Raw genomic sequence first — 13,200 nt, 5'->3', positions numbered from 1 at the left:
GCCTATTGTTATTAATATAATATGTCAGTCAACAGAAGGTCAACAGCAAAATTAAAATGTATAACTGACTACCTGCAAAATATGCATATATTATAATATTATTATAATAGCGTTCTTTGTAATATGTGCGTTCTACAAATTCAATTGCCTTTTTTGTGCACTTTTCCATTACACAAAAAATGTAGTGATTATCTATATTCATGATATTCCTTTGATGATTGATTTGGAGGTTTGGTATTGGTCTGTGGTTTAGTCCATGGGTTTGGTACCTTGGTACATAGATGGTACCACGCTATAAACCACGGTGGTACCCATGGTGGTACCTAACATAGAGATATGCGTTTGATTAAGTATTTACCTAACAGTTGTTATAATTGTCATTATTGACGTATTTTTTATAAAAATATTTAATTATTTTTGTAAACCATGTATATCATAAATATTTAACTGATTTTAGTTTATTTTGATACTTATAATTTATTTTTAATTATTTATTAATAAAAATATGGCAAATGCGAAATCTATGAGAAGTGTGAAATCTCTGTCCATACGGTCGATTAGGTCATCGGGAGTGGAGAAAGCGTTTCGGGAAGAAAAAAAAGGAAATGGCGATATACACAGCTTCGACAAAATTTTAATCATGGCCTGCAAGAAATTCGATTGCCCTTACATAGTAAATGTGCCTAAGCAGGTTAAACCAGGTTCGTTTTAGTCGATTTATTACACTAAAAAGTATACTTAATATTTTCTCTGGTCTTGAAGTAGGTAAGTCAGTACTTAGTACGACAAAAATGAGTGTTTAACCACTCATTACGAACTTACGGGTTTTCCGTTGCCTAAAGCCCATCTCATACGGGGAGACGGTAAAACAACTGTCACTCGGCAGTTCGGCACGATTCAAGTTGTAACGATTTCAGTCATATCAAGCAGCACTGTCCACCAAACACACGAAAATTTATAGCAGTCCGGACTGCTTTGGCTTGGACTTAATTAAAATGTTTGAATGTAAAGTCAACTGATAATTTTATTTCCCATGATTTCCAGTACCTACTAGGTACCACGTTTATATGTTGTCTACTACTACTACTATGTGTACTAGTTGTCTACTACTACTACTGTATGTGTATACTATGTGTACTAGGTAAGTACCACGTTTGTAGTTATAGTCGGCTACAATTTATTTTGTCCATTTCAACGGTCTCTTTATGTACCTAATAATCCGCACCAGATGCGTCGTCTGGCCATTCCGAACAAATTTTTGCGGGCTGCAACATACTTTTGCTTAACTTGATGACCATACAGCTCAATAGAACATGATTTTCGTTTGGAATGATCCATCTTGATTCTAGTGCATTGCATAGTAGGTACATATAGGTTGGTGTTTTTTTTTTTTTCAGATTACCTCAAGAATTTCAAACAAGCAAATATAAAACTTAGATCTAAGCGGATAAGTGTATTGTCAGAGCACTTACCCGTGCCTAACGAATCTGATATAAAAATTGAACGAAAGAGTTCTTCTCGATCTTCTATTAAAACTGAATATATTTCTATCGAACCGCTTCCTATTATTACCGTAACTATGGTGTATGACAACTACAATACTCTAACAGAAATTCTCATTACAAAAATGAAGGATGTACCAAGATCGTTGCTGAGGATATTCCATCTATTATTACCTTACTATCGAAACTTGGTACGGATAACTATTAGTAAATGTGAGATAAATATGTACACGATATATAAGTTGGGCAAAATACTTGAAACCTCCACGATTACTGAGGTATGCCTTGATGACTCACCAGTGGCAGGAGCCAACTATGCAATGCTATTAGAAACCACGAAGCTCAGGTATCTCTCTCTATGCAGATGTAATATAGGGGTCGAAGCATGCAAATCAATAGCTGCAAAGTTGCACTACGCGGCTTCTGCTCAGAATTTATTACTTTTAAATCTATCTTCAAACCGCATAACAGATGAAGGGGCAAAACATATAAGTAACGCTTTGAGAAATAATAGACATTTGCGGTATTTAAATCTCGCCGACAACCACATCACTGACTGCGGTGCTGGTCAAATTTTAGACATTTTAATTGAATTCCCTCTGACTTCTGACGAAATAATAATCATGCGGCGGAGGCGTTTGGAATATTGGAAACGTAGAAATGATATTTATGCCAAATGTTTAGCTCAGCTCTGTCATAAAAAAGTAAATGACGTCAGTCAACTTCGCAAGAAATCGCCAAGAAGAAAAATATCTTCGACAAGTCTTAAAAACAAATCAAGTGTAAGAAAAGAGAAAGACGCAGATGATGACTACATAAAAACAAAAGCTGAGATGCTTACAACAGAAGTTGTAGGTCCTTTCGAAGATCCTTTTCGTTCAGAAACAATTAAGCATATTGACGGACACGTTTACAGTATTGGAAATATGACACTGTCTTATCTAAATTTAGCTTACAATAACTTATCGTATTTGAGCGTCAGAAAATTACAGAATGTGATAAAATATCAAAATAACTACAAAAGTAGTGGAGGTCTCATAAAAGTTGTGATTGAAGGGAACAAATTGCCAATTTCTTGTCCAGAACTGACTAATGTAGATGAGATGATGGCAAGAAATAGTCTTAAAATAAATCGTGTTGAAAAACAGTAAGAAATAAAAATAAAATAATCGCTCTTGCTGGAAACATTTTATTTTTTTAGCAAATATGTTTATTTACAAAATCAAATGCTTTATTGTATACTTACCTAAACTAATTAATTATGTTACTTAATTAAAAAATCATAATACATATAACTTTTGCACTTATAATTTTACGAACACATACATATTTTGGTAACTTTCATGGTAGGTAAACTTTTATCGTCACATTTTTCGTTTTTAAGTATCATCTACTTAATTGGAAATAAAAATAATAATTTTTTTATACATTCACTACTTAAAATATATAAAATCAAATCATGTAAATTATAAACTACTTAACCAATAAAAAATAATACGTATTTAGCACCAACAATTTCGTTTGTCAACGTTTATTTCATTTGCTTTAGAAGCACTCTGGCAACATAAAACTTAAAAGTCTATTATTGAGATATATCTTATCAATTGGGAGGGAGGTATTCTCTGTTAGGGGGTGTGGGATAGCTGTTGTCACCTGTCCCTTGAGGGCGCGTCGTGCTTGATGGGAAACTGGGGCCTGAAGGCTTTCCTGATGGGTAGCCAGTTTCAGACTGAGAACCAGGGTAACTTGTTGTGCTCTGAGATCCTTGGTAGTTGCCGGAAGAAGTTTCGGGTCTACCAGGGTAGGAACCAGATGAAGTCTGTTGACCAGGACTACTAGGATATGACGCTGTTGGTTGCTGCTGTTCTTGCCTTCCGGGATAAGAACCTGATCCTTGAGGTCCTGGGCTGCCAGAATAGTTAGGCTTTGGGCCTTGAGGACCAGAACCAGGATAACCAGCTGGTCGTTGAGGACTAGTAGCACCAGGATAGCTAGATGGACGTTGAGGACCAGCGCTAGGGTAGCCAGTTGAGCCTTGAGGACCAGAGCCAGGGAAGCCCGGTTGACCTTGAGGAACAGTGCTTGGGTAGCCAGCTGGACCTTGAGGACGAGTGCCAGGGTAGCCAGATTGACCTTGAGGACGAGTGCCAGGGTAGCTAGCTGGACCTTGAGGACCAGTGCCAGGGTAGCCAGTTGGGCCCTGAGGAACAGTGCCTGGATAGCCAGCTGGTCTTTGAGGGGCAGCGCCAGGATAACCAGCTGGACCTTGAGGACGACCACCAGGATAGCCAGAGGGACGTTGAGGACCTGCACCGGGGTAGCCAGCTGGACCTTGAGGGCCTGTGCCAGGGTAGCCAGCTGGGCCTTGAGGGCCAGTGCCAGGGTAGCCAGCTGGGCCTTGAGGACCAGTGCCAGGGTAGCCAGCTGACCTTTGAGGGCCACCACCTGGGTAGCCAGCTGGACCTTGAGGACCTGTGCCTGGGTAGCCAGCTGGACCTTGCGGGCCAGCACCCGGGTAGCCAGCTGGACCTTGAGGACCAATGCCAGGATAGCCAGCAGGGCCTTGAGGGCCAGTGCCAGGGTAGCCAGGTGGACCTTGTAGACCTGTACCAGGGAACCCTGCACCAGGCAATTGCGAACCAATGATAGAATAATCATACAGATTTGCGTTAAGTTCAAAAAAGTTAGATGCGGAGTTGCAGTCAAACTGGTTCCACCAAACACAGACAAAGTATTCTTGAGAGAATATGGTACCATTAGGGCATAAAAAGTCATATGTTTTGTTATTAGCGCATACATGGAAAACTTGGCACCGAGTTTCGATATCAGCGTAATAACCTGGGTAAGGTTGCGCATCACATCTGAAAGATGTTTCTGGAACATAGGAAAGTATAGGGTAATCTATGTCTGGTTCACCGGGAATTGCCGAATAGTCGCCTCCTGCATAACTACCATCATCAAATCCTGCGCTTCCTGGCCCAAAACCAGGTTGGCCAGGTCTAAATCCGGGAGCTCCAGGTCCGAAGCCGGGACGACCTGGTGTTTGTCCTGGGTAGTTTCCAATTGATCCGGGGTAATTTTCTCCTTGTCCTGGGTAATTAACTCCTTGCCCTGGATAGTTTCCACCTGGTCCAGCAGGTCCGCTTGGAGTTTGACCTGGATATTTTTGACCCGGATAACCTGGGCTGGCTGGTCCACTTGGAGTTTGGGCTGGATATTGTTGTCCAGGATAACCTGGGCCTGCAGGTCCGCTTGGAGTTTGACCTGGGTATTTTTGCCCCGGATAACCTGGGCCTGCTGGACCACTTGGAGTTTGGCCTGGGTATTGTTGTCCAGGATAACCTGGGCCTGCTGGTCCACTTGGAATTTGACCTGGGTATTTTTGGCCCGGATAACCTGGGCCTGCTGGTCCGCTTGGAGTTTGACCAGGATATCCTGAGCCTACGGGCCCGCTTGGAGATTGACCTGGATATTGTTGACCAGGATAACCTGGGCCTGCTGGTCCGCTTGGAGTCTGGCCTGGATATTTTTGGCCAGGATAGCCTGGTTGATTATTTGAGGGTCCAGATGAGTAACTAGGCGTAGAAGTCGGTGCAGAGCCAGGATAACCCTGTGAGCTGGGTGATGTAGGGTAACCGCTTGTTGGGCTCGGTTGATAGCCAGGCCTAGTTGATGGCGTTGTAGGGCCGAATGGTTTACCCGGTTTGTCATACTCGTAACCGCTTTGTGCCACTGCTGCCGCCAGCAACACTAGAATAGAAAATATCAATATAAGTTATAGGTACGCCTAATTTGTTTTTTGCTGTACTCTATCCACGGAGAAAAGTTATAACGCTCTCTCTGATACGTAATCCCATGCAAATGACAGAGACAAAAGCTTAGGGGGCGTTAACCATTTTGAGTCACCAACCAATCACAAACGAAACTATATTTTCAAATTGATTTTCTAATGTTTTTGAAAACATATTCGAATTGAATTTTTTTTTAAACATGTTTGTGATTGGTTGACCACTCAAAATGATTAACGCCCGCTGAGTTTTTTTCTCTGTCATTTGTATGGGATTACGTAACAGAGAGAGCCCTATCTCTTCGTGTATAGAATATAGCAAAACGAGAATATATTATAGGACGCGACAGGCCGAGATGAAAATCGGGGCATACCCCGATACCCCATAAGGGGGGGGGGGGGGGGGGGGACGCCCCGCACACCTGCAAGCTACCCGCGCTATCCCGCACCGGATAAGCGCGGGAACTAAGCGGGTGTGTGGGGCGTTCCAACCCCGATTGCCATCTCGACCTGTCGTGTACTATAGGTAACATCTAAAGATGTCAAGGTCCCAACAAGGCTTTTTAAAAACACTTAGGGCCATTGCGAAATCAAATGGGTCGGTATTTATTAGCATTTCATCTCATTTCCTCCCCTAGCACAATGGACCGCAGATGACATCGCGTGGGAGCGACTCGCTTGGCGCTTGCACAACTACGCATAATGGGGAAATTATTGTAATCGTATACAGCCTTTCCGAAATCGCCAAGAATTTAAACAGTAAATGCAAAAAATACTTTGTGTAGGTATTTTTCATTTATTTATTTATTTAAAAAAGTTTAACTAAATGACACAGAGTAAGAATCAAACAAAGTCGACGGAGAGTCGCAATGCAGCTATACATACATAGGTATGTGTGATTTTAAAACTCCTAAAGTACCCACATTGGCACCGATTCTGTTGTCTTTCTTTAAACTAAATTTAGAGTATCTGCATCCTCCTCCTTTTAGTATTGCTAAAAAAGGACAGAACATTAATTTTACATTTAAAGATTCTAAATTTTAGTGCACGCTACAAACATATTATAGCTCGCGACTGGCAGCTAAAGTCACGAGGTTTGACAACTCTAAATTAAATTTAAAACTGTCAAACTATGTCTGTCCTTTTCATTTTACATTAGTAAGAAGAGGTAGCAGATACTCTAAAATTTAGTTGCCAAGAGAATCAGTACCAATGTATTAAATTTAAAAGTTTAAAAGTGCTTGTGCTGAAAGACTGATGATCAATCAACGCACAGCTTAAACCGCTGTGGTTACATACTTGAAATTTTAACAGTAAGTAAGTACCTATAGTACGCGACAGTTCAAGATGGCAATCGGGGTGGGGACGCCCCGCATACAAGCACAGCCCCCGCGCAGAGCACAAACCCGGTGCGGGATAGCGCGGGTGACGTGTGGGTGTGCGGGGCGACCCCCCCGCCTCATACCCCGATTGCCATGTACTATAGGTCTGTCCTCTCGCGTACCATAGGTTCCTTTTATAACGTAGACACTCACTATTTTTAGAAATTCTACCCAGCCCTTAGAGTGCTACCAGTTACCATTTAGGGCTGGAATTTCGAAGAAATAGGACAAAGTTTGTATGAAATTACGTTATTTTTCACGTCATACCCATGAAAATTAATATTTGGGCTTTTCAAAATTGAAAAAGTACGTCTTCACGCGCTGAGAAATTTACGAAACGTCTCGAAGTTCCCCGAACTGACCAGTCGCTATTCATTAATAGCTTATTTTAGCATTATTTATTATTATTATGAAGTTTTACAAGACTGTTAATTATTATCTTAAGTACTTTGCAATTGATGAAGATTAAATACCTTAAAGAGGGTCATTGTAACAAAACTGAACTTTAATATAGCTGATATCGATTATATTATGTAAAATGTATTTTATGAGTATTTATTATGTAAATATTTAATTATAATGTGTCATATTTTCCTTCTTGTCGTGGTAGATACAAATAAAATGAATCTACCTATTAAATAATATGTCTGTGCTCAGGACCCTGAACTGACTGACTGACATCTTATAAGCACTACCCTATTACGGCTTTTACCACACAAGTTTATGACACTGGTATGTGGAAAGTGATTAGCTAATATTCCTCCACGCTGTCCTATACATCATAGGTACGTTCTCATCATCATCAGCCCCTCGCCGGCCCACTACTAAGAACGGGTCTCCTTTCTGAATGAGAAAGGTTTTGGGCATCCACCGCGCTGTCAGACTTTACACACCTATTAAAACATTCTGGAGAACTCTCAGGCATGACGTTGTTTTCCTTCACCGTTAATTATTTATTTGATTTATTTTTTTAGTTTATTTTATTTAGCTATTTAATGTATTAAAACGCACATATTATAACTCCAAAAAGATAGAGGTGCGTGCCTGGAATCAAACCCCCGACCTCGAAATAGGAAACCAAGATGGCTATCATCGCTCTTGCCATACAAATGTATTATGCCACTGGTATTTGTAAAGTGATTAGCCAATATTCATTCATGCTGACTATTCTGTACATCATACGTTCTCAAAACGCGTGAATGCCGCTGTTTCTCAAAGCGTCTAAGTAGCCTACTCCATGTTTATTGCGAGTACGAACAATGAGCCGACACTTGAAGTTAATGCTGTACACATTCTTAGGATTACTTTTATGTGTACTAAGCACTAATGCTTTGCATTTGACTTGTAAGTAAACTAGGCGCTGGAAAGCTACGAGTATGTTGTAGTTTTATTCAGATACAAGTTAGCCCTTGACTGCAATCTCACCTGGTGGTAAGTGATGATGCAGTCTTGGAAGCGGGCTAACCAGGAAGGGGTATGGCAGTTTTGATTAAACCCAAACTCCTTTGGTTTATACATGGCATCGTACCGGAAAGCTAAATCGCTTGGCGGCAAGGCTTGTAGGGTCGTAACTAGCCAAGGCCGAAGCCTCCCACCAGACCATCATTTAGATCAGAAATTTTAAAATTCCAAACCCCTGCCGCGAATCGAACCCAGGATCTCCCACTAATTAGAACTCTGCACCAGGGAGGTCGTTCAAAAATCTGATAGACCGTAAGACAGATTTTAGGTAAAATACCGCAAAACTATTTTTCAGTAGGTAAGTACCTAACTTTAAAGTTAAACTAATTATAACGAAAAGAATACCTAGTTATTTAACTTAGATCGAGAGATTGCCGCAAACAAAAGCTCTAACAAACATTATTTTCTCCAAAATGTGAGGAGATAAAAATCAAAATAAATTAAGTAGCCAAATTCAAATTCAGTTCAGGGTTACTAGTGGTTACATCTTTATGTGAAGCAACTGGCTACAATGAATACTTTGAGATGAGATGATTACCCATTTAGAAGTTCTTTACAAGACTGTAGGTACCTACTTGCTATACCTACTTTTTAACCCCCAACCCAAAAAGAGATGTGTTATAAGTTTGACGTGTGTATCTGTCTGTCGCATTGTAGCTCCTAAACTAATGATTTTAATTTAGTTTTTTTTGGTTTGAAAGGTGGCTTGATCGAGAGTGTTCTTAGCTATAATCCAAGAAAATCGGTTCAGCCGTTTGAAAGTTATAAGCTCTTTTCTAGTTACTGTAACCTACACTTGTCGGGGGTGTTATAAATTTTTCATTTACTCTTTTACTTGATAACAATTTGATGTCTCATCTTATTTAAAACTAGCGACCCGCCCCGGCTTCGCACGGGTGAATTACTTTTATTCTATGGAAAAGTTGTTATAATGGCTAAAATATAAATGTTTGGTTTATACTATCGCGGACTTTTTTGTAGGCATTATTGAGTTCTACAACTTTTCTATAGAAGTCAACCATACATCTCTAACCACAGGCAGCGTTCGCGAGAATCGTTAACGTACGGCAATTTTTTCGACGCCTTACTCCACAATTTTCACTACCACGAAAAATCCTATCTATTTTCCGGGATAAAATATAGCCTATACGGATTCGGAAGAATCCCTCTAAGTAATGGTAAAAGAAATTTTGAAATCGGTCCAGTAGTTTTTGAGCCTATTCAATACAAACATACAAAAATACAAAATTACAAAAATACAAAGGTTTCCTCTTTATAATATTAGTATAGACTAGTTGTGCCCGCAACTTCATCCGTGTGGACTATCAAACCCTTATTTTACCCTTTTAGAAGTTGAAATTTCAAAAATCCTTTTTTAGCGGGTGTCTATTGTCTACGTCATAATAGTAACCTGCATAACATTTCAGCCCGATCCATCCAGCAGTTTGAGCTATGCTTTGATAGTTCAGTAAGTCGGTCAGTCAGTCAGTCAGTCACCTTTTCTTTTTACACTATATTTAGACTAACGTTTTCCCGCGCCTTCGTCTTCCGCGATTTATTTTCCGGTTGTATGTCACAGCAATTTTTAAAGATATCGTTGAGCTTCTTAAAATTTTTTTCTTTGTGAAATCTACGATATAAATGCTTAGGCATACCAAACCTATATCTACCCAAAAGATCTAGAATTTAAGGATTGATAGGTACCGTATTAACATTTGTTTATAATGATGAGTACAAACAACAACAACCCCTTTGTCAGTTTAATAATAATTAGTACCATAATATTTCCCAATGATCTTGCATTTTACTTACTATAAAACTTCAATAATTGTTCATTAAGTTCAACTAAAGTCGAGATTAGAAAAGCAGTTTCAGAGAGATACCTAGTTACATTTAAAATGTAAGTAGATTGTAGGTATAGGTTATACTTACAACAAAACGTTGACAAACGTAGCATGGTGTTGGTGCTTTGCATGTGCCTTAAACTAAACCTGGAAAATAAAAAAAATACATTTTACATCTCAAACTCTACCTATTTATTTATAATATGCTATAAATGGCAATACAGAAATCCAATTTTAAAAAGTGGTAATTCGATTTTCTCGTAGGTTTATAGATCACACTAATATATATAATATTATAAAGGCGAAAGTTTGTATGTGTGTGTGTGTGTGTGTTTGTTACTCTTTCACGCAAAAAGTACTGGACGGATTTGGCTGAAATTCGGAATGGAGATAGATAATATCCTGGATTAGCACATAGGCTACTTTTTATCCCGGAAAACCAAAGAGTTTCCACGGGATTTCGAAAAACCTAAATCCGCGGGCGTCAGCTAGTATTTAATAAAATGAAGTTGAATTTTAGACAACTTTAGGTGTTTTCCTGTTCTGTTGCCTCGTAATATCCTCATGTATTATCCACTTATTAATTTATAATTATTTTTTAATTTAAGAAGTACATTTTAAAAAGATACTGAGAAACTTGAATTTAAGAAGGGGAAGTTAATTCAATTCAAACAGCTCGTCTCATTAGACGAAGATGATTCTGAAGGTGCACTATGAAAATAATTTACATAAAACGAGTAACGATGTATTAGGTATTGCGAACTGAAGGGATCGTGGTGGTGTTGTGGGCTCTTCTCAAATCTGGGCCGTTTGGAATTGACGTTCACCATTGCATCATCTTACAAATCCAACAAGTGACAGTCAGAAATTGTACCTACAGGTACCTACTTTGATTTGTTTGACTTTGACTTGAAGCCTTGAGCACATTTTTTTTTATTCCATTAACCCTGACTGCGATTCCACCTGGTGGTAAGTTCTAACTTGAAAGGGATATGACAGTTTTACCCATACTTCTTGTCGCTTGGCGGCTCGACTTTGCCGGTAGAGTGGTAACTAACGACGGCCGAAGCCACCCACCATGCCCGACCAAAGTCGAAATCATAAATTCTCAAATTGCCCTATCCAGGAATCGAACCCGGGACGTTCCGCATATATTGCTTATCACTGCACCAGGGAGGTTTCGCTTGATCTAATTTATGAAAAACGACCTTTAAAATTAAAGACAACATTATCACGTTGCATTAGGGTATTGTATTACGGAGTTTCGTACCGAGCACAAAGCATAATGAAAATTTTTTTTGTCGTCCAATTCATTTGTATACCATTATTATTAGTAAGGGAAAATTGCGTGAAAAACGGTTTCATTACCCATTATTAATTATTCGCATACCTATTTGCGCGCTCGGTAATTGTGAGAGGAGTGCTAATTTTAATTTAACAGATAGACATGTTCATAGTTGATTTGAATGAAACTTTAAAAAAAAAACATTATTTTTAAACTAATTTTAATTTTTTTTTTAATCTAATGCAACACATTGTAATACATCGCAACTATTATTATCACTTGTTTTTATTATTTTAATCATTAATTAAATTTAACATTTTGAATTATTTATTAGAGCGGATTAAAATGTTTTTTTTTTTTTGTAATTTCAAGAATTTCTGTACATAATTAGTAGACTATTTATAGTTAAGTATTTACTTGATTATTTTGATATACTTAGTGTATAGTAGGTATACTATTAATGTATTTAAAAAAACTTCAGTCAAGGTTGCTCACCCGAAGGGTGCCAATGGGACTCTATTACTAAGACTCCGCTGTCCGTCTGTCTGTCAGTGGGCTGTATCTCGTAAACCGTAAAAGATACAGATTTGAAATTTTCACAGAATGTGTATTTCTATTGCCGGTTATTAACAATTGAAATACTAAAAATTTCAATATGACCGCCAGGAAAATTAAAAAGTATTATTTCTTGTACGATGATACGGAACCCTTCGTGTGCAATCCCGACTCGCACTTGGCCGATTTTTTTATAAGTATCAATATTTTGTACGCCGAAATTAAGGTACCTAAACATGGGACTAAGCAATTCTTTTAAGTTAAGTTATACCTACCCATGTTTTAGCAAAAAAAAATCATTTTATTTCATTAACATACCTAATTGAATATATTATCAAAAAATAGTTAGGTATTATAATCAATTAATATGTGCAACCTAAATAATGACGATTAATTTAATTTTAATCAATTACAAATTAATAACAGTTACATTTTACACTATTATAAAATATTTTCCATAGTAAATATCTGTATAGTAAATAAAATTCACGTAGAATTTGAGAAATCGCGTTGGGCGGGCGGAATCTCTAAACGCCCAAAAAAAGTTGCGCCCACTTAGCTACTCGTAATGTATGTAAAAATGAATCATTTAGCTTCCTGAGGCTTTTCGTCGAAATCCAAATTTTGAATCACTTTTTCACCTTCAATTAACCACTTGTCTAATCTGTGCTTTTTATTCACTAAACTGCGTAACAGTTTTATTTTTCAAAATTTGTAACACATTTTCCAACTCACCGTGTACGTACGGAGCGCTAGCTAGTTGGCGCAAACTGTACCTGAAACGCTTTGGCGAAGGCTTTTATGCTATTACCATAGTAACCACCACCTCTCGAAGGGATGGATGGCACTCGAAATAACAAATGTAAGCGATTTTGCAAATAACTGGGTCAACCTTACGCTTTGTACGTGGTTCTGAACGTAATGATTAACACGTTTGTCGAGATATGGTCGAGATTTTCCTTTGCGTTCATCATTGCAAGCTCTTACTATACGCTGTACCTACTCGATTAGTACTTACTAATATACCGGATGCTCTACTTATTTGGTCTAGAATCACAAAATAGGTCAAAAGGAGAAAAGTGTCCTTGGTACTTTTTTTTTCTTCTCGTCTGGCTTTACATAGATTAGCCAATGTCAGGTTTGTAGTTATAATTACAAGTTAGGGAAACTATATATTATGTATAAAATAATGAAAAATCGGGATTTGGAATTGGAAAGGAAAAGGATAAGGCTTTTTTAAAATAATTACATAATATACATAGTTATAAACATATACAAAAATAATAATATAATATAAGTATACATAAACTATATCTTGATATCATTATGTTCTATGAACAAAGATAGAACTTTGTAAACATTAAAAGAATTTGTGTACAATAAA

The 13,200-nt window shown here is 38.1% G+C and overlaps 2 protein-coding genes across 4 annotated transcripts; one reads left to right on the top strand and one right to left on the bottom strand.

The window, feature by feature from the left end:
* Positions 1–276: 276 nt before the first annotated feature.
* On the top strand, positions 277–2,699 carry LOC123876901. Its single transcript, XM_045923307.1, has 2 exons — positions 277–701; positions 1,398–2,699. Exons 1-2 carry the CDS (start codon positions 506–508, stop codon positions 2,651–2,653), a joined length of 1,452 nt encoding a protein of 483 aa, XP_045779263.1. The 5' UTR covers positions 277–505; the 3' UTR covers positions 2,654–2,699.
* A 16-nt stretch (positions 2,700–2,715) lies between these two features.
* On the bottom strand, positions 2,716–12,581 carry LOC123876900 (spidroin-2-like). 3 transcript variants are annotated; one of them, XM_045923306.1, is made up of 5 exons: positions 12,552–12,579; positions 10,065–10,123; positions 4,968–5,252; positions 4,032–4,874; positions 2,716–3,998 (listed from the first exon to the last, which is right to left on the bottom strand). In XM_045923306.1, exons 2-5 carry the CDS (start codon positions 10,105–10,107, stop codon positions 3,103–3,105), a joined length of 2,067 nt encoding a protein of 688 aa, XP_045779262.1. In that variant the 5' UTR covers positions 10,108–10,123; positions 12,552–12,579; the 3' UTR covers positions 2,716–3,102. The 3 variants fall into 3 exon arrangements, with proteins under 3 accessions (XP_045779262.1, XP_045779261.1, XP_045779260.1); XM_045923305.1 differs by having other exon boundaries at positions 2,717–4,874; positions 4,983–5,252; XM_045923304.1 differs by having other exon boundaries at positions 2,718–4,874; positions 12,552–12,581.
* Positions 12,582–13,200: the final 619 nt, after the last annotated feature.

The sequence above is a fragment of the Maniola jurtina genome, chromosome 22 (genome assembly GCF_905333055.1).
Source record: "Maniola jurtina chromosome 22, ilManJurt1.1, whole genome shotgun sequence".
In the NCBI taxonomy this organism is placed as follows: Eukaryota; Metazoa; Arthropoda; class Insecta; order Lepidoptera; family Nymphalidae; genus Maniola; species Maniola jurtina.
The sequence above is the reverse complement of the archived record's forward strand: the minus strand, read 5'-3'. Positions and strand labels throughout refer to the sequence as shown.